At 34.3% G+C, this 21612-nt stretch overlaps 3 protein-coding genes across 4 annotated transcripts; all 3 read left to right on the top strand.

Moving 5' to 3' along the window:
• Window positions 1-77: 77 nt before the first annotated feature.
• LOC131010380 (uncharacterized) lies at window positions 78-2735 on the top strand. The gene is made up of 4 exons (XM_057937880.1): window positions 78-226; window positions 296-349; window positions 515-566; window positions 2333-2735. Exons 1-4 carry the CDS (start codon window positions 144-146, stop codon window positions 2552-2554), a joined length of 411 nt encoding a protein of 136 aa, XP_057793863.1. The 5' UTR covers window positions 78-143; the 3' UTR covers window positions 2555-2735.
• LOC131010352 (uncharacterized) lies at window positions 2557-6874 on the top strand. The gene is made up of 7 exons (XM_057937842.1): window positions 2557-3854; window positions 4709-4761; window positions 5064-5156; window positions 5242-5465; window positions 6033-6099; window positions 6329-6442; window positions 6643-6874. Exons 1-7 carry the CDS (start codon window positions 3407-3409, stop codon window positions 6664-6666), a joined length of 1023 nt encoding a protein of 340 aa, XP_057793825.1. The 5' UTR covers window positions 2557-3406; the 3' UTR covers window positions 6667-6874.
• A 1163-nt stretch (window positions 6875-8037) lies between these two features.
• LOC131010384 (succinate dehydrogenase assembly factor 1, mitochondrial) lies at window positions 8038-11969 on the top strand. 2 transcript variants are annotated; one of them, XM_057937887.1, is made up of 2 exons: window positions 8038-8209; window positions 11470-11969. In XM_057937887.1, exon 2 carries the CDS (start codon window positions 11548-11550, stop codon window positions 11836-11838), a length of 291 nt encoding a protein of 96 aa, XP_057793870.1. In that variant the 5' UTR covers window positions 8038-8209; window positions 11470-11547; the 3' UTR covers window positions 11839-11969. The 2 variants fall into 2 exon arrangements, with proteins under 2 accessions (XP_057793870.1, XP_057793869.1); XM_057937886.1 differs by lacking the exon at window positions 8038-8209 and adding an exon at window positions 9326-9593.
• The last annotated feature ends 9643 nt before the right edge of the window (window positions 11970-21612 follow it).

The raw sequence follows: 21612 nt of genomic DNA, 5'->3' as shown, positions 1-21612 counted from the left end.
TTTTAGGGCTAAAACTCAATTTCAAAGTTTTCAGCGGGGCTGTTTTGCAAAACTTAAGAAAATTTAGGCAGCGAAGTGTAATTTCTAGTTAGCGAGTTATTGAAAAAAACAAGTACTAGCAGTGTTTTTCAGCTGGAAGAAAAATGCCGACGGCCGCCGTTAATATCGCCGCCGCTTCCACGCCGCCTCCCAAACGCCTCTTGTTCGACCGTCGCTACGGTTGGATGTAAGTCCTAAATAGTTTCATATAGCTTTTATTATTGTTTAATTTTACTCGATGTTCATTGAATTGCAGATTGGATGAGTGGAAAGAGCCATCCGAAGAAGCCTTATCTGGTGGCCGCGGAATGTATGATTACGAACTTGAATTAATTTCATTTTTCTTCTGTATAATAATATCATCAACTTTTATTTGGTTACAGCAAACTGGAAACCAATTTATCTGCAATTTTTTTCGAGCTCAAATTTTGATAAAATACTTATTTTTTTGGGGGGTTTTGATTTGCATTTGAAGGTTTTGCGTCGTTCCTCTAGCAAAAGCATTAATTCAGAAGGCATCTGAAACGGTACCAACAAAATTTTCCTTTCCTTCCATTGTTTGGTTGGTTGTTGAAGTAACTACGATTTGGAGTTTTTTGGTAGCAGTGTTGAATTTAATTACATTGCAATTGGGATGTTATTATAGCTATTCCTCATTCTTCTCTATTTAAATGGGATGGATGCTTTTTTCTGACCATAAAAGTTTTATTATGATAGATCTAAGAAAGAAAAATGGGAAATCTGAGAATTATTGAAATGAGTTAGGAACTTGGATGTCTAAACCATAGGTCATTGTGCTGTTTCAAGGTAGTAGTGCATTCTTGTGTCAAGAGAACTCTGAGATTTAGAGCTTAATTTACTGGTGTTCACTTCGGTTCGTGAGGAAACGAAAGCCAATAATGTGGAGGAACCAGAGCTTAGTTAGCCTCTGAAATCAGAGTAGACGATTGAAAGATTATGCTGATCCATCCCCTTAGACTAAGATGCTGCAAGTATTGGATTATGCTTTACCTGTGAAATATGTAGTGAACATGGACCTCCAAGGAGATAAAGGGGACGCACTCGCACACTACATCCATTCTCCAAACTTCACCTATTGACAGATAGAGATAAATTTACAGGTACCAATAGTGAAGTTAAAATTTAATCTTTTCCAAGTTTTATAAAATATACTTTTTTACCGGAACTTTTACATTTTGTACAGTCATACTCGTAGTCGAACCCTTTCTGAGCTGTATCACCTCTACCAACTATGCCAATTAAAATCAACCCATACCACCCAAACCTGTGCCACCAGCCTCCAGAAGGATGTAGCTGTCCAAAAAATAAAAAATGGCTATTTTTGTTGTAAAAAAACTGGTAAAAAGGAAAACTTTTTAGAAGTGGCTATATCATGAATCATGATTGAAGAAGATCTTTGTGTCTGTTTGTTCTGCGAATGAGATTCTTTTGCTTATTGAATTATTCTAAATCTAGATATCGTTTGTATTGTCCTGAAGTGATCATTCTTCTATGCTTTAGTTAAAATCAAAAGTGTGATTAGTGTAGAATGGACAAAAGCAGCCTTATTCAACTACTAGTTAATAAATGGGTTAATTGATAACGAAAAAATAAAAGAAAACGAAATTGGCACCAGAAGAAAGTTTGTGTTTTTTTGCAAATAACCCTTAATTAAATATGGCTCGAGTCCATACATCCTACTCTTCCTGAAGTACCTTCTTGGTTGTGCCATGAGAATGCAGAGCACCGTCTCTTCTCTTGGCTCGATTTTCACTTTTGAGCCTCGTAATATCTTTGCTATGGCTGCTCTGCCTCTCCGGCGAAACAGTGAAATGTTTATCTAACTGGTTCTCCTTGGCCTTGATGATGGGGGTACTGAGTTCCTATATATGTATATGAGGCTTAAAAGGCCGGCGTAATGCTCTCTTGGTTCCGTTTGGTCTCTATAATTGCACTATCGATGTTATTATAAGGAATTAAGGATGACCTCCTCTCCGTCCACTGTGTGTGGCATGGCTTGGACTGTGCATGCAATTGTTGCTTAGTTCTCTAACTCGTGTATGATTCGTCTAATTTTTTATGCTGCGCATCTTTTTCTAATCTGCTTAATCAGCTTGGCATTTGTTGATAGACTTCTGAAATCTTTCATTGTGACATTACTACTTTCCCTCATATCAGCTGCATTGGCACAATGTCATTTCTTGAGTTCAAGTAGTCGAACTACTTCGTTGCGAAGTCTGGCATTTCTCCTAGAAAATTGATAACTGATGAATTCCTAGATGCTCTTCAACAGGTAAACTTTGTTGGGAGTTCAACACTGGGAGTCCTCGAAAGACCAGAATTGCTCTCACCCAAAGCTGTTCAAGCCACTCTCACTCACCAAATGCATAGATTTGTATCTTCAGTAAATAATGCAAGACTAGTTCCGACGGCACCGGGAAGAAGTAACGAGACTGCATCGACTCCCGTCCCGATGGATCTACCGGAAGGAAACACTGAAGGGAATTTAGGCTAAATTAGTTCCTGATTTAGATATTTCGAACATAGTAATAGTTTCTCTTTCTTATGATTCTCTCAGAGTTTTTCTTTTTCAAAATTCCTAGTTTTTTTCTACTGGGACATATCTCACAGATGCAGTTTGCACTTCACTGCAGGTGACTGGAGTAAATTCTTGATTATATTTTTTTCTGTACCCACTTCACACTCGTAAAATGCTATTAGGAGAAACGGCACAGGCAAGTTTTAGTCTCTCGTTCGAGAGATGGTTTTTCCCTTATCAAAACTCTTGAAATTTTTTTTTAGAGAAAAAACTCTTGAAAATTATTATTCCTGCAATCTACTAGAGTTTAACACCTCACAATCCTTGATTGCGATTGTTAGTACGAGAGAGGAAAGAAAATAAAATAAAATTGCACCCTATTACTTATTTAAGTCAAATTTGTGGTTGAACATTTACAAAATCCCAAATCCCAGAGTTAAAAAAGGAAATCAAATTTGTGGTTGAACATTTACAAAATCCCAAATTCCAGAGTTAAAAAAATAGAAGTACTACACGTGCACCAATACTGAACACAATTTCGTGTATCCTCTCAATTGCTGATCACTCGATTTTCTCTCAAAATCTAAAAGCCAATATATATTTATCAGAAATAAACATTGCATTTCTTTTGTTCCAGAATCAGAAGATACCTCTGGTAGATTCTGTAACCAACCAGCTTACAAAACTCATAACTCTCGAAAAAACTGCAACAAACTACAATTATCATAATCCAATCTCAAAAAGAATATAAAGAAATTCAAAAATCTAACATCCAATTTCTTTATCCTTCATCTCCATCACCATTCATTCCCACCGCCTTCACATAAAATGCCCACCATTCCTTTAACTAGAACAGCGCCACCAAGACCGCCGTGCCTCAGTCTCTCCTCCGCCTCCGTCGCGCCCCGGCAAAGACCCAGTATTTGCTTCTCTTTGCTGAGGTTCAAGCCGAAGCGCTTCCATTTTCTGAAGCCATGTTCTTCACTCAGAGAGACCAAGAAATCACAGCAGCAAACACTTCCCAAGACTCCCGACACAGCTCCGCAGAGCCTTAGGAGATTCTTGAATTTCAACCCGAGGAGCGAGAATGATGAGAATAAGGACGGCGACGCCGCGGCGGAGGAGGACGGCGGCGGAGACGACGCTGCCGCGATTAAAGGCACAATCTTGGCGGGACTTCTGCTTGTGGGCGTTGTTGGTGGGTTTGGAATTGTTGGGTATGTGTATAGAGAGCAGATCAATGCTTTCTTGACCCAGTTTTCTGGCTTCATTGAAGGTGTGATTTTGAACCTCTTTAGTTGTTTTTTCATGAGTATTAGTTGATATATGAGGTTTTGCATTATATGTGAGATTCCAAAATTGGATCTTTTGCTTGATATCTGTGGCGGGGAGAGCAATCTCAGCTCGAATGGCTATTTCAGGAAGAAATGCTGAACGAATTCGGGGAAAATGAGGGTTTCTTGATTCAATATATGCTTGTGAATAATGAGATCTATCTGAAGATGGCAATGATGCATACTAACTGGTTTTGTGTGGTGTGGAAGGAAGTATGATTGACCATTTTTGTAATGGTTAGTTTGAGATATGGTGCGAACTGAAATGAGTTGCCCTGCTAGTATAGCGAATTCTGCTGAGCATTGTGATTTACTGTTGGAATGAGAATTACTTTAGATGATCCTAAGATTCTACACTTTGTGCTCAAAATATGCGAGTTTCAGAATGTAAGAATTTAATTTCATATTGCAATTTGTAGTTGTGATACTTTTTTTGGGTTTCAACACAGTTTCTGCTCTTTGTGGCCTACTGCTTTTGAAATATGACTGTAGTATTATTCCAATCCCAATAGTTTCATCTTGAAGATTGTATCTGTGAATACTGTTTTTTAAGGTGCCAACCCTTTTAAGCATTTCAGAACAACCAGGAAGTAGCTCAATTGTAAGGTGATTCTATAGGATTAGCTAATGCTTGCTATGACTGGCACTCCTCTACTCAATTGCTAGTTTCCTGTACAGGCTATTTGATCATTGTCGTCTTTGAAAATCTTGAATAAATCTACTGATGTTACCCTCATCGGTTTGCTTGAAAAACAATGTGTTTTACTTCTAATGTCTCGTTGTTTACTGTTTTCAGGTTATGGTGCAGCTGGATATGCCCTTTTTGTTGCAGTTTATGCAGGACTAGAAGTAAGAAAAACCAAATATCTTGTTGAGCAAATTTTGTTGCTTCTAACTACTTTTCAATGTTCGCTACTTAAGTTATCTTCTTCTGCAAATACCGGCATCAGCAATCTTGGACCATGAAAGAAACAAATGGAAAAGCCATGATTTCACCCTCTTGTAGCCTGACATTCTTTACTAAAAATCTAGTTATGTGCTATAGATGACCTTTATTGTTTGTTCGGCTTTTAGAACTATCGAGTTCCTGCACATGAATCAGTGTCTGAAATTCACAATGAATTGATGCAAGCTATTGTCTTGTGCTGTAGATACTTGCAATACCAGCCATTCCATTGACAATGTCCGCTGGCCTTCTTTTCGGCCCGTTCACTGGAACAATTATCGTCTCTATTAGTGGCACGGTGAGTTTCAAATAGCTTGGATGAATAGAAAGGATAATGAACTAATGATGCAAACTGCGTATTGAGCTGTCTTACTTCCTTTCAGGTCGCAGCCAGCATTGCATTCCTAATTGCCAGATATTTTGCTCGTGAGCGAATTCTAAAGCTTGTTGAAGGAAACAAGAAATTTCTTGCGATAGACAAAGCCATTGGGGAAAACGGTTTTAAGGTTGTTACTCTTCTCCGCTTGAGTCCATTGCTTCCATTCTCTCTCGGAAATTACCTCTATGGACTCACATCAGTCAAGTTCATCCCATACGTCTTAGGAAGGTCAGTTTCTTCTTTTTCTCTTTCACGTACTTCTTTTATGCTCTCGAAACTTGCATTTTTTCGGAAGTGAATGTTTTCATGATTCTCGTGGTTGAAGAGAGCTTATCTTCTTCACTTACTATGTTGACGTGAAATGGCTCATTATATACTTCGTAGAACGAGCATTTTGCCAAAGTACAATACCCTTGTGATAACGGATATTGTGTGTTCGACTCTTTATAATTTATACATAGTCTTTTCATGTTTTGGTGTATATATTTCCTCTATTTGAATTTAACAGTTAGACATGAAGTGAGAACGTCCTATTAGACCGACACTTACAGAGTTACATTAGCTAAGCTGCAATGATCTTATAAGTAATATAGTCATGTGAATATTGCTGATTAACTGATAAATTATTCTAGATGAACTCAAACCTTAGTATGTTTGGTTGTTCTTAGTTGAAGATAAACATAGTGTCAATGGCTATTTAACTTTTTCTTTAGCTGACAGCACGTGATTTTAGTAAATTAGCCGTTAAACCTGGCCATCTATCGTGATACAAATTCATCTCGTTGTTCTTGGCAGTTGGCTAGGTATGCTCCCCGGAACATGGGCATACGTGAGTGCTGGCGCGTTTGGTCGAGCAATACTTGTGAGTCTCTAACCTTGAGGCGTCTGATCTCTTTTATTTTGTATCAAATGGGAGTTTGCTTCCAGCAGGAAATGCTGAATCCCATCTAAACCTATGCTTATGACAACCATAAAAAACAAACTGCAACTAGTATTTCTCAAGAATCTCCTTAAAAAGTGCTGGATTTCCTCGTGCTTGTGCACGAGCACGAGCTAACGACCCGTTTTTGCTTCTGGATCCTCTTCTCCAGCAAGAGGAGGCTGAACTCGGAGGGTTAACCGGAGGGAACGGTCAGCTATGGACACTGGGGATCGGGCTATTGGCGACAGCGCTCGCGGCAACGTACGTGACACGGCTGGCCAAGGTAATCCTACTGGATCTCTGTTCTAGTTGGGATTCTCTAGTAAATTGTTGTCTGGGAGAGTCTCGTGTTGGATCATTTGATTGTTCAAGATCCTGATCCAAACACTACTAAAATGCCAATAAAATTATAAACATACCATTGAATATGAATGCGATTGGTTTGATTGATCTGAAGTGAGTGTTGTTTATTTGTTGATGCAGGACGCTGTGAAAGATATCGAGTAGAGAAGGCCTGTGCATCAATATTGATAGATACACTGTAAATTGAAATTTTCAATGGGGAACAAATTCATCAACAAAATTTTCTCACTTCATGTACCACTCTCCTAAATAAGGAAAATTGCTCTGCTCTATAACGGTGTATCGTGTGGCCTATAGCCTTTTATTTTGTCCGCGTTTACTTTGTATAATTGATAAAATGCATTATTGAGTATTTTTATGGTTTCTCTAATCTTACTCTTTTAATGAAATGTAAATCAAGTAAAATTAGTTTAGATGGTTAAAATAATCAAGCACCTTAAGATATTTTATAGTTTTAATTCATAAAAATAAATAAGAGATTAATCTCATTATTTTAATTTATTAAGGTTAATTTTTAAAAGTAAACGCCTGTTTAGAAGAGTTTTGTTTGAGAGTGAGATGGTGATCATAATATAGGGTTGAGATTTGAAGTCGTATTCGATATATTTACAAATATCAACAAAATTATATTCCATTGTTCATGAGAATAAAATAAGACTTAAGGAAGGGTGGCATGAATTTATTGCGTTTTTTATTTACTGGGTAGAGAAAATGATCTAATAGAAAAAGTTATTTAAGTTAGCGAGTGAAGAAATGGTCCACAAATTAGTGAGTGGAGAAAATAGGCTCACAAATTATTAAATCGTTACTAAAAATAAGTTAGAGCATATTTTTGTGGACAGGCGAAAATGACAAATTAAGTCTTATTTTCGTGGACGGATTGAGTAAATATAGTATTGAAATATAAATTTAGATTTTTGAGTCATATTACGATGAAACGACTTCATATAAGCTTTTATATTTACGAGTTTTTGAAAGAGAATTCATAATATACTAGAAGTCATTATTTATATTTAAATATTTAGTTATATACATTATTTATTTTCAAAACTCATTATTAATCATTTTTTATATGCAAGAATTGATTAAAAATGTATTACATTATAATGCAAAGAAACACAAAAATTACTAGGGATGTGAAATAGGGTATAGCATATACTCGATCCTACATTCCTACTCGATACCAGGTCGAGTATAAGTAGGGTTGATAAACCGGTTCCGGGTTATCCGGTTTTAACCGTAACCGAATCGGAAAAATCGGTTATCGGTTAACCGAAAACCGGTTTTTACTGGTTCGGCTGAGTTATCGGTTAGTATGTTCATCACTAACCGGTTAATCGGTTTAACCGGTCGGTTAACCAGTTAAACCGATTAACCGGTTTATTTTATATTTAATTAATTAATTAATTTATATATTAATATTTTAATTTAAATAATACATTAATACTTAAAAGTTAAAATTAGACTAGGGCTTTTCTCAAGTTTCAAACTGCCGTCTGGAGACAAAGGCCGCGTTCAGCCTTCTTCTGCGGCTTCTACGTTTAGCCGACATCCCACCGGCCACCGGCGCTCCTGTGCTCAGCCTTCTTCTGTGGCTTCTGCTTCTGCGTTCAGCCCGGCAGCTGCCTCCCAGTCCCGCACGCCGGCCACACCAGCACGGCGACGGCGTGTCTCCGGCGGCCTGAAGGTAAGGTTTTTTTGTTGTTTATCTTTTTCCCAATTCCAGAATTCATCAGTTTCATTTCATAGCTTTGCTCTTCTTTGCTTTCCAAAATTTGACAGGTTTTGGTGTTGGGCAATTATATAATTTATTTAGTCTTAATCAATCATTGTTGGCAACTGCAATACATACGTGAAGAGCGAAGATATATATGTATATACATCAAAAAAAAATTTTTTTTTTGGGGGAGAAATAATTGCAAATAAAGAGTGAAGATATCAAGTGTTTTTTGGCAACTGCAATCCACAAATTTTGCTACTTGGAATGGCACCTAATCGTTATTTGTTACCCTCACCTCTTTCTTGTTTGGATTGTACAGCAAATTAATTTTATCCCTTTTTATTCCAGCAAATTAGACTTTGCATGAATACAGTTTTGGACCTTGGTTTCTTTTATTTGATTAATAATCGGATAAATCAAGTTACAGGCTTATGTGGTTAGATTGCTTGCTTTTTGTGTGTGTGTGTGTGTGGAGGTAATTTGTTATAGTATATCATTGTACTATAAGTTTGTGGATTGATGCTCTTCATTTGTTGTGTTTTTTGTAATTCTGCAAATATTTGTGTTTGTGATGTGCAATGTATATGGAGAAATATATGGAATTCATTTATTAGAGGTGTTCTTTTTTTTTAATATAAAAATACAAGTCTCTATAAAAGTATGTTTTGTTCTAAGTAATTAGTTGGTGCAATGGATAAGATCTTACCCTTTCTTTCAAAGGGCAAGGGTTCGAATCCTCTTGCCAACATTCTAAAATTTCGACTTTTTTTTTAATTTCATAAGCTGCCTCAAAACCGGTTAATCCGGTTAACCGATTAACCGGAACCGATAAACCGGTCCGGTTAATCGGTTAACCGAAGTATTAACCGGTTCGGTTACCGGTTAGCAAACTTCTCCTTATTCGGTTCCGGTAAAACCGAACCGGACCGATTACCAGCCCTAAGTATAAGCGAAGGATTTTTTTTAATTCTGGTAAATTACAACATTTTTTTTGTTGTTATTTTTATGTGCTTTTTTGCTATTAATGAAAAAATAATACAAAAAAATGAAAATTCAATAAGTATTAATAATCCAAAAAATGGGCGAAAATGGTAACTACCTGCAACTCTGCAAGCATTCTACACTCGTTATACCATTTCACCACTCTCCCTCTGTTCGCTCTTCCACAAAATGGGCGAAAATTGGCAATAACCCAAAACTCCTCTGCGCTTGACTGCGTTCAACACCACCATTCTCTCACCTCTGTCTTCTCCAGCCAACCCGCCACAACCGCCCTGTGTGCGCTGAAATCCTCAATAACTGGGAGGCAGCCGATTCTGCTAGTTCCAGCTTTCCAATATCAAAACATACGGTGATTATTTTTCACTCTTTTCAGTTTTCAGTTTTTTCTGAGATTTAATTGGCAATCAAATGGTAAACCTTTGTGCATATTCGTTCTATAACAAGAATTTGGCTTTGTATGTGTTGCTTGCTTAATACGACGGATTCATGTTTTGGGGTGTATAGGGTTTTGTGCTTGTTGGTCGATCTGCATTCTGCAAGACCATCAAAAGATACGATGTTCACTGTGAGTAATGTGCTTCGGCTTAGCAAATCTGACTGGTGTTCGGGCTTAAATATTTGATTAGTTGAGCTTTTTTATGATTATAGTGAGCCCAAGCTCGAGCGTGGTTCGGTTAACTTAAAAACAAACTTTTTCTAGCCAATTGCAAGAATGATAATTTTGTAACAAATTGAGCTTGGGCCTCAACTAAAGAAGGTTGAGCTTTTAGAAAATCTAAAAGAGCTAAGCTGAGCTTGAGCTAGTAAGTTTTCTTCTCAGCTTAGGTTTACTACACCTGTACTAATCACCCTCCTGCTGCCCCCTATCTGGACTGACCCAATTCCCCTGCCCGGCCACAAACACCCAGCACCCCACCTTGCATCAACCCCAACAAACTTAGGCCTCCTCCCTCTATTGTTTTTCCCTGGTTGGATAAATCCTTTTTAAAGCGTTCTCTCATAGTGTGTTGAGTGCTTTGAGATGTGTTTGTCAAGAGTTTGTTGTTAGATATGCATGCCTGAGACTGGCAATGATTTTGGTTTCCCGGTGTGAGTCAGACCATAGCGGGGATTTGGTTGAAAGGGCGGCGGTGGTGGCTATGGATGAGACAAGTGGGGGAATGGGTTGGGGGGCTGTGGCTTGAAAGGGTAGATTAGAACATTAGGATAAATTTTTCATTCTCATTAGTGTTTTATTCTTTTAAATTTTATGAAGTGTATTAAAAAGAATTTGGGGTGATTTAAGGTGCACCCTAGCACCCTAGCACATAGGTTGATATACCTTTTATGGTGTGAAATGTTAGGCAGACTTGCTTGCATCTATGAAATGTTATTTAAGTTTTATTGAATTTGGCATCCATTTGAAAATTCCATCATCCTCCGATTTCCCTTTGAGTGCTGCTGAATATCAAAGATGGTGGCAGACACACTTTTGCACCATTTAGTATTGCTAGTATCTAGGGAAATTTTAAAATAATTTTTTGATTCATTTGATTTGTAACATTTTTTGCGATTTAATTTGCTTATTTATAGTTAATAGAATGTGATTTTCACTAATTTTAGTTGCAGTTCTTATTGGGGGTGGATTCTATGTTTGAAATTTGATGTTATCACAAGAAGTTAATGTTTGTGATCGATATTCTTGCTAGACAATTCTTAGGATGCTAGTCATTATGTAGTCGTTCCGTTCAGTTATGCAGATGGATTAGCCATATGACTATATGAGTGCCTTGCTGCACTTTGCCAATTCACCAATGACTTGGAATAATTATGTTAACATTGACTGGTGCAATAATTCTTGTTAATGGTAGAGTGTAATTTTATGGAAGCTGGAAGACATTTATAATCTGGTTTCTGATGTTTGGAGATTTGATGTCTTGCAATACGTGGTTCACTTATATCAATTCTAGTTGACACAAATGCAGGCTATGCAGCTAGCTTGTTGAAAATATTTTGACTTATAACCCATATTTGCTGGTGTTGTGGTCCTGGTGCTGCAATTTTTACATGTATAGACTGTCTTGGTTTCCATGAATATCATAATACGATTTGATAATGCAACTTGGAGTTTATTTCTTCTTAGCTTTAGAGCTGTATTAGAAAACCTTTTAACCTCTCTTGTTAAAGAACTTCTGCATCGTGGAAGTCTGATTTATGGTGTTGCCCTTTATATTTAAACTTTTCAGATCAGTGACCTTCTTTGGCTCAAGTTGAGATTATTTACAGAAGGCGAAGCTGCGGAAAACAAACTAGCCGGAGATGCAATGGGAGCTTCCACTAAACCAAGGCTTTCAGGAATGCAGTTGCAAGTCCTTGCCCTGTACAGAGGGTTCTTACGAGCAGCTCGCACAAAATCCCCTGAAGAACGTAGCAGAATCGAAGCACTTGTGTCTCAGGAGTTCCGTCGGAATTCCTCACAGGTTGACCGGAAGAACTACCTCTACATCGAGTATTTAGTTCGGCGTGGAAAGAAGCAGCTTGATCAGCTAAAGAGCCCGGAAACTGTTGGATTGGCTTCCTTAAATGTTGAAGCTTCTCAAGTAAAAAGATCTTAATTAGTGATACTTGATGCTCAGTTGTATTTTAGGCTATATAAAAAAAAAGATAAATTTATTGGACATGTGGTCGCCCAATTGGTGGAATTACGATTTCATGATTAACTACGAGTCTAGATATTTCGTGTGCATTTGCTTAAGGTATATCACAAAGAAACAATGTGAGGCTTATTATTTAATTAAGAAATAATGTGGGGCTTATTATTTAATTATGTCGATTGTTACTCGAAGAATTTCAGGACATAAATTGTTAACGTTTTCGAAAATTAAACACCAAACAATTAATAGTTCAAGGTTGGGGCAATTTTGCTAGAAGTTCCAAAATTTAGAGAACAATTGCAATTTTTACTTCTTTCATCTTGTCGAATTTAATAATTTTGTTTATAATCTAAGGTTATTGACATTTAAATACACAGATTTTGAATTCATTTTATTTTTTTCATAAACTTTGAAAATTGTTAAAAAAAAATACACAAACTTTATGCTCTAAAAGTTTTACCACGATTTTAAATTACACCTAAACTGAAACTGGCATGACATTTCAAGTGGCAAAAATATAAATGAGTTGTGAGGGATGTGTAAAAAATAAAATGAGATGGCAAAATTTTAAGTTGTTCTTCTATGGGACATTTAGCTGGTGGACGTCCAACAGTTCCACTTGTTTTACTTGGCGAACAATTGAAATCAATCCAAGCATCTACTTATATTCTTATTCATGGTACAAATTAATTGTTGCTTAATTACTGTACTTAACTCAAACAAATCAAACTTATATACTTATATGAGTGGAGTGTTATGTTATCAACAGACGTGGATCCCAGATGTTGAAATGCCAACACAACTGCTTAGGATTCGTCACTCAAGCTCCAATGCTATACAATGAGCTCTGAATGAACAACAAGACAAGGACACTAGGATAAATCCATCTTTTCTTACCAAACATAAATAATATTGTGTTTTTATTTCAAAAAATCTGATTTATTTCACTTACCCTCATAAAACAATGATGTTTTAATGCATGATTTGTATGATATCATTTGTTAAACCGACAACTCTGTCCACATTAAATTTCGGGGTTATGGCCAAAAAATAAACAAACTTTGAAAAAATTGTAATTTTTACATGAATTTTCAATTAAGTCAAAAAATACATGAATTTATATTTTTTTTGTAATTTTCACCTAAGTTTGACTTTCGACGAAATTATACCTTAATTGACAATTGAAATTAAGTCAACTATATTAATTTTTGACTTCTTATACCTTCGAGCTTCTAAATACTCATCATCACCAGAAGTTAGAGCAATATCAGGTGAACTTCCGACTGCCAACTAAGCTCTAATTTTGTCGAAAGTCAAACTCAGGTGAAAATTACAACTAAAATATAAATTCAAGTATTTTTTTGCTTATTTGAAAGTTCAGTTGAAATTTACAATTTTTTTCAAAGTTCATGTATTTGTTTTTACAATAACCCCTTAAATTTTTGAAATGCTATGTCAATTTCAGTTTAGGTGTAATTTTAAATCGTGGTAAAATTACTAAAACCACAAAATTCATGTATTTTTTCATAATTTTCAAAATTCATAAAAAAATCAAAAATAAACTAAAAATTATGTATTTAACCACCAATAACCCAAAATAAAATATAATTGGATGATCGCCATATAAATGTAGCTTTATATTTGATTTCTAGCGGATTCCCTTTTCATGTTTAACTAGTATACGCCCATTCGTGCGATGCACGATGGACATCAAAATTAAGAGGTATCCAGATTAAAAAATTTAAAAAGGTTGGTAAATTTTAAATAAAAATATCCTTAAATTTTATGAAAAATATTTTAATACACATTTTTCATAAAGTAGGGGATTCAAATATTATATGAAAATTTATTCACATGCCTAGTTTATATATGGATTGGTTATTGTGAAAATTATGTTTTTCGTAAGAATGTGAGAATACTGTATAAAATATATATAAATGTGAGAATATTGTATATAAAATTATTGGTTATCCGTGAATTTATAAAGTTAAAGCATTTAAAATATATATATATATATATATATATATATATATTACCAAAAAAAATATTGTTAAATTAAATAAATATAAATCGTATGTTCAATTCTACTTTTTTTTTACAGGAAAAATAAATTACAAATCTATGAATTTATCTTTTTTTCTATTAGATTAAAGAATTCTAAAATAAACCAATATAAACTCCTACATCAATATAACCAATACGAAATAATCTATTGAAGCAATCCAGGCATACGACAAACATATGAAAATAATTAAATGCACTATGGTCCTTATCTCTCTACACTAATAACAAAAAAAAATACAAGTTTAACGCAAAAAGAAATTATGAAAAACTCATGCAAGTTTAAAACATGAATATAGTGAAAAAAAATAAAATAAAAACTTGAAATAAAAGAGTAATAAAAATAATTGCAGTCTTGCATAATAAAATGTACATAATTTTCATGATTTCATAAAATATTTTATGCAAATAACAAAAAAGATGAAAACTAACTTCATTTATAAAATAAGAGAGAGAAAGAGATTAATTTTAAAAAAATTAATTTGAATATCTTCTTTTTAGTTTAAAGTTTTTTTATATACTATTTTAAATTAAATTAAAGCTCATGTCATGATATTTAATTTGATATGTGTATTAAATTTTTGTTAATTAATTTAAATGTATAAATTTTAGGAAAAACAAAAATTCTAAATGTAAAAAATAAATTAAAGAAAAGAAAACAAAAATTGAAAACTTGCTAAGAAAAAGAAAAAGGAAAAAAGAGGGAGAGAGAGAGAGAAAGAGTGAGTGACGGATAGTTGGTTAGAAGTGAGAGAAATTGGTTAAATTTAGAGAAAATGAGAGAGAGAAAATTTAGCGGTAAAAAGTTACCGTTATACTGATATTTTATATTATATATAGACTAGTACTAGTATATTGCCATTCGTGCGATGCACGACGGACATCGAAATTAAATAATAAATTTAAATAAATAAATAAATTTAAACAATAAAAAAATTAAATATAAACAAATAAAAAATATATTTTAATAAAATATAATAGTTCACATCAATTACTTAATAAAATTCTGAATTTTAAAATATAAATATGCAAGTTATACAAAGTGTAATGATAATTAAAGTTATTAAATAAATTTAAAACTTATTCGTTAATGAAAATTTGCGCTATGTGTATATTATTCATCATAATAAATATTTTTATACATACGCAAATAGAAAGTTATAAATTTTTTAATGAAGAGAAAGAAAATAAAACATTTTAATATTTTCATAACTTATTCATTTTTTTATGATTTTTATACTATATTAAATTTAAGATACATATTAATTATTTTTTCATGATCAAATTTGGTGACGTTAGAAAGTAATTACAATATAAAAAAGTAAAAATAAAATAGTGAAATTTTTGGTGGAAGAAGAAAGAGAAAAGGAGAGGAAATAAATAGAGAGAAAATACTCCTCTTTTATATATTAACTCTATTAGAGTGAATTTTTAAAATGGCCACTTTCATATTGTAAAGATAAAAAATGTCCACTAAAATAAAAAACATAAAAAATGTCCACTGTTACCAAAATACCCTTCACATTAAAAATTAAAAAAATGTCCACTTTACATCACCCCTTTAAAAAATCCCGCAATTCACAACCAGTGTGAATTCACAACCAAAATTTTTCGGTTGTGAATTCACACTGGTTGTGAATTGAGATTTCACAACCAGTCGAATTCACAACCAGAATTTTTTGTTTGTGAATTCACAACTAGTTGAATTCACAGCCAAAATTTAATTCACAACCAGTCGAATTCACAACCAAATTTTAATTTTTTGGTTGTGAGTTCCTGTCGAATTCACAATTAAAATTTAATTCACAACCAGAATATATTTTGGTTGTGAATTCAAGTAGTTGTGAATTTGAGGTTTTTAAAGTTTGGATTCACAATTAAAACTAAAATTTATTTTGTTTGTGAATTCAAGAATATTAAGTTGTGAATTCATCGAGTTGGTTGTGAATTCAAGAACATTAAATTGTGAATTCATAGATCTGAGCGTGAATTCAAGAATATTAAGTTGTGAATTCATAAATTTGGTTGTGAATTCAAGAACATTAATCAATTATCCAAAATATATTTATCTTTCAATCGATCAAATCTCTTTAATAAAATCCACAAAATCCTCCACCGCTCATTTATCACCTCATCCAATTTCAATTCCATGCTAGGGTTTGAGAATTCGTGATTGCGATCTGCCCCAATCGGCAGCGCCAGCTGCCAAATCACATCCGTCATCAGCAACAGGAATAACAATGCATCAAGCAAACAAATACAATACAAGAAAGGGTAATGGAGTTGGAAAGAAGGAGAAATCATTAAAGGAGTCATTCTAGTTATTACATAATAACTACTAATACTTCACCATTTATATTTTCTGGTACAGCCAATTAGGCGGCGGCAGCTTGTATCCTTATCTTAAAATTTGAAGAATCCCGAAATAGCAACAAAAGGATACTAAATACAGATGAGGTCCTGCAAAATATGCGAGTAAAGACTTAGAATATGTAAGCTTTACATTACAATGAATGAGTACATCCAAAATAATAACTCAAATAGATGCCTTCTAAGTCAAGATAATCCACAGATGCTTGGTTCATGACTACAAACTGCTAAGCCCCTAATCAACCAAAATCCCAGAAAATCACAAGAACTATGTTGTAAGTGAATAGAAAAATGAACTAGGTCAGGGACATTTTGCTTCACATTAGATAGATCAAAATAAGAACATGATAAACCAAGACCATCTGGTGGTTCACTATAAGACGCTGAAACCAATCTGCCAAAACTTCCTTTTTCACACGCGCACTCTTGGGGACCTAATCGACCATTCAATCTCCACATTGGTATGTTATCTTCACTTCGGCTAAGCCTTAACAGTTATACTTGGGGATCACCTTATTCTCGCTCCTCCCCGCTGAAGAACGACTGGTGCAGTATCAGCCCTCGGATCCTCGCCGGCGCCAGCTCGTCGGCGCGGCGGAGCCGCCTCCGGAAGCAGAAGCACATGGAGGAGCTGATGGCGCAGGTGGCCGAGCTCCGCCGCCAGAACCACCAGATCCTCACCAGCCTCCGCTCCACCATGCAGCACCACGTCGCCGTCGAATCCGAGAACACCGCTTCAGATCTAGGGTTTCCGCAGCAAAACCCCCTCCGCCGCCAGAACCACCAAATCCTCACCAGCCTCCGCGCCACCCACCGCCGTCCGACCCATCCTCTATTGCCCGCGCCAGATCTGCCGTTCAGTGGGCAGCTCACGGCCGCGCCAGATCTGCCCAGCAGCTGCAACGACTCCGGCGAGGCGAATTGGAATTCAGGGGTGGGGCGAGTCAGCAGTGGCGGAGCAACGCTGCCGCGTGCGCGGCTCCCTCCGTCTCAGAACAGCAGTGTAGCAGTGGTGGTGGGCGGCAACTGCAGAGCGGCGGCGAGGACGAGAAGGAGAGAGGGATAGACATGAAGGTGAAGAGAGAAAGAGAGGAGAGAAAGAGAGAAATGAGTGGCCATTTTTTTAAATTTTAAAGTAAGGGGTATTTCTGTCTTTTCAATAAAAAAGTGGACAGTTTTTATTATTTTTATCTTAGTGGACAATTTTTATCTTTACAATATGAAAGTGGATAGTTTTATATATTAACTCTATTATATAGATAGATGTTATCAGATACATTAAACTTGGTACCGGTGACATACTACTTACAAATTTACAATATCAATGAATTATTCTATAGTAGGAATCTATTTCTAAATTAATATGCATTCTCTTTTTAACCGTGTCCTAATATTCCCATGATCTAAAGGACAACTTTTAATAGTTGGCCAAATATTAATAGAAAATTAACATTCAAAGTTAGGCCTATAATTAATTGTAGACATATTCCTAGAAAGATCATCCAAAGGTCTCTAAATTTTATTCCATATATTTAAAAATATATTAATTCCGTGAGCAATCTGCACAAGTAAAGCACCAGCAAATCATAATGGCATGAATTAGCTTCTCTAATTTGAGAGGAGGAAGCAAAGATTTAATGCTATTTGGCATATATTCTTTTCAAAGGAACTAGTACAATAATTAGTTAATTCAATATAATTTGTCTCGAAGAAAATATTTTACAAGGTGTACAAGAACTATAAATTAGATATATATATATATATATATATATATATATATATATATATATATATGGGTGTGGTTCTAGAGAGAACTACATTATTTGTGAGAACCGGAGAACCATCAAATCTAATGCATTCACTGTAAAAATTAATGCATCCGCTATTAAAATTAATGCACTCAAAAAAATAAAAATAAAAATGCTCCCTTCAGGATTCGAACCCAGAATCTGCATTCATCCAACAAGATGATGCATCCACCGTAGATCTTGATGATCGAATGGCTGAAAATGGTTCTCCGGTCTTCTTTTATTTATGGTTCTTTCCTGAACCTCTCCCTATATATATATATATATATATAGGGTAGGGTTAACATAGAAACCCCTCTTAAGATGAAAACTAGGAACCAATTTAAAGCCATTGATTAAAATAAAATAGAGGGCTGAGATTAAACTATAGATGCACAATTTCGATTGCATAGATGCACAGTTTCGATTTGCTTGAGTATTTTGCATTGTTGGTTTCAATTGCATAAATTGCATATTTTTTAAGTGCACAGTAAAATATAATAGATGCACAATTTCTTTTGTTGACTAAATCCTAAACATTAGATCTAATATTTAAAAGGTCAAGATTAGGTTCCTAGTTCTCATTTTAACAGAGGTTTTTATTAGAACCTCTTCCTATATATATATATATATATATATATATAGATATATATATATAGAGAGAGAGAGAGGAGAGGTGGGCTAAAATAAAAACAATTTTTTTTGCATAAAATAGGAACGGATCTCGGCCCTTTATTTTCCAAGATCCTATGGCTTAAAATCATCTCAAAGATCAGCAATAAAACTGACGCCTATTGCATTGGAGGATTTTTTTTGTCATTATAAATAAAACTAACTCCTATAACATATCTTCTCAGATTTGGTAACTTTTATTTCATTAGTCGCTTTCTATTTCAATGCATATCTTTTCATTGCTCAAGAATAAAAATATATCTTATGCAAATATTGCTTCTATCATATTTTTTGGAATTCTTCTAAAGAGTTACTTCTTACGACATGATTTGCTGGAATTACTAATCACAGATACATTGCATGAATCACGTTATGTTGCAAAAATGAATCGAAAATTATCTTGCATGAATCGCCCGTTGATTCAGCACGAATATTCATTTGTATGAATCGCCCGTTGATTCAACACGAATTTTCATTAGATTTTAATCTGGCTCAGCTAATCTAATCTAAATTTCATACAATGATCTGTGTGATTCATCCGATTAATGTTTTCATAATTCCCATAACAGTATAATAACATGAATTAGAATGCATTTTACGATTTTTTTTCGTAGTATTATTTAGGATTTTTTATTAATTCAGAATGCCTATAGTTATTTGATTGATACGTAGATAACTTCTTTATTTTTTGTCTGTATCATGTTTCATTTGAATTTTGAATCTGCATTCTGTCCCATTTTTTAGGAAATACAATTCATCTGCATTCTCATTTCTCTCACAAATTATAATGCCTTTCCCCTTCTTCTGAGCAAGGTAAGCTGCAATTCACAATATCGATGCAATTGTTAGACGATATAGGGTTCACACAAAAAAATAGTGATTCAAACATTACAAACACAAGTTAACATCATTTGCTGAAAAGTATACATACTGATTCATGCATGCTTCATCTGCATTGGTTCATTGAATACAATAAATAATTCACCCACATTATTTGGTTCATGCACAACCACCAACTGATTCAAACATATAATTATAGGTTTTAAAAATATTACCAATGGATCATCCTACATTTAGGCATGATTCATACTATACAACAACAGTTCATAATATATATAATGTGGTTCAATTAACCAACTCAAGCTTACTTTACACATCAAAACAACATTACGCATACTCTACACAACCACAAAACATCCCACTAGAACACTCATACACATCCAAAATATAAACAAAAATAAACAAAATTCCAAAATTATCAAAACAACATTTCGCATTCTCCTGTCGAAAATATAAATCGGTGTGTGACTCATAAAATTACAAATCATTAAAAAAATTATCATTTTGATCCAAACTTATCACTACTGATTCATATTGCACGAAATCGGAACACCAAATGAAAACCAAAGCCGATCCGAGTGTTCATATCCAATTCGCCATTTTTTTCAACCAAGATACCAAAAAAAAAACAAAAAAAACAAAGCAGCTCTCTTTGATTTCGTAATCGCCATTATAGATCCGAAATCCTTTACCGCAGGTTTTTTTTTTAATTTTCGTCTGAATTGCCCTCTAGGCTAAAAGTCTGGACAAAAACGAAAAGACAAAAGCTTGAAGAAAAAAAATTACCTCTCAAACACCTAAAGGACAGAAAGAAGAAACTGATTTCTCACTGCCATAGAGGATAGAGCTTACCAAGAATTCAACACCAATGCCATAAATTTTTTTGGTGCCTTTTGTCTGAATCGCCCCCCGCTGGAAAGGGATAAAGAGATCTTGGAAAATAAACCCTACACCGTCTAATTCATACCATAAAAAATAATTATTTATTACTTCTCCACAAAATAGATTAGATATGACAATAATATTCAAAGATTCGTCTGATCTAATCGAATCATTTCAAGTCGCAGTCAAATAATACCATAAATGAATTTTCAATTAAATGGGGCGCTATTTTCGAAACAAGTTTGGTGAAGATCATCGGCCAATTTTTTTTGGACCAAATTACCCTTATCCGATTAATTATGTATGATTCACAACCTGTTTTAATTTGAACCGAGCAGTAAGTAATAATCTAATCTGGATCGCAGGATTAATTAGATCTATGGTTAATATTTATTCTTATTTTAAACACTAAGGGGTGTTTTCACCCTAGCTCACCCCTATATATATATATATATATATATATATATATATATATAGGGAGAGGTTCAAGAAAGAACCATAAATAAAAGAAGACCGGAGAACCATTTTCAGCCATTCGATCATCAAGATCTACGGTGGATGCATCATCTTGTTGGATGAATGCAGATCCTGGGTTCGAATCCTGAAGGGAGCATTTTTTTTAAATTTTTTTAGTGCATTAATTTTAACAGCGAATGCATTAATTTTTGCAGTTGATGCATTAGATTTGATGGTTCTCCCGTTCTCACAAATAATGTAGTTCTCTCTAGAACCACACCCTATATATATATATATATATATATATATATATATATATATATATATATATATATATATATTACACGGAATATATGTGCATTTGTATAATTTTTAATCAAGTTAGTAGTGCATATGGATAAAAGAGTTACTTTATTTTATAACTTGATTGGACCAAGTTACATAAACACCTTGATTTTTAAAATATTCAAAAATATTATAATATTTCAAAAAGTTACAAATATGACATATGAAAAAAAAAATCTGTCTAAAAAAGATCAACTAGACCAATTTGTTAAAAAAAGATATAAATATAATTTTTGACGGTCCAGCTAATCTTTTTAAGAAATTTCTCCATATCCCATATTTGCAACTTTTTGAAAGGTTGTGATTTGTGTGTGTGTGTGTG

This window comes from Salvia miltiorrhiza, chromosome 2 (genome assembly GCF_028751815.1).
Source record: "Salvia miltiorrhiza cultivar Shanhuang (shh) chromosome 2, IMPLAD_Smil_shh, whole genome shotgun sequence".
Classification (NCBI taxonomy): Eukaryota; Viridiplantae; Streptophyta; class Magnoliopsida; order Lamiales; family Lamiaceae; genus Salvia; species Salvia miltiorrhiza.
Note: the sequence above shows the minus strand (reverse complement) of the source record. Positions and strands in the feature narration are given on the sequence as shown.

Bases quoted from the DNA above. Each gene is read 5' to 3' on its own strand.
- LOC131010380 (XM_057937880.1), top strand. From the start codon at position 144: ATGCCGACGGCCGCCGTTAATATCGCCGCCGCTTCCACGCCGCCTCCC. The intron at 350-514 runs GTATGATTACGA...TTGCATTTGAAG, and splicing joins TTATCTGGTGGCCGCGGAAT to GTTTTGCGTCGTTCCTCTAG. The intron at 567-2,332 runs GTACCAACAAAA...GCTCTTCAACAG, and splicing joins TTCAGAAGGCATCTGAAACG to GTAAACTTTGTTGGGAGTTC.
- LOC131010352 (XM_057937842.1), top strand. From the start codon at position 3,407: ATGCCCACCATTCCTTTAACTAGAACAGCGCCACCAAGACCGCCGTGC. The intron at 3,855-4,708 runs GTGTGATTTTGA...TACTGTTTTCAG, and splicing joins GTTTTCTGGCTTCATTGAAG to GTTATGGTGCAGCTGGATAT. The intron at 5,466-6,032 runs GTCAGTTTCTTC...TGTTCTTGGCAG, and splicing joins ATCCCATACGTCTTAGGAAG to TTGGCTAGGTATGCTCCCCG.
- LOC131010384 (XM_057937887.1), top strand. From the start codon at position 11,548: ATGGGAGCTTCCACTAAACCAAGGCTTTCAGGAATGCAGTTGCAAGTC.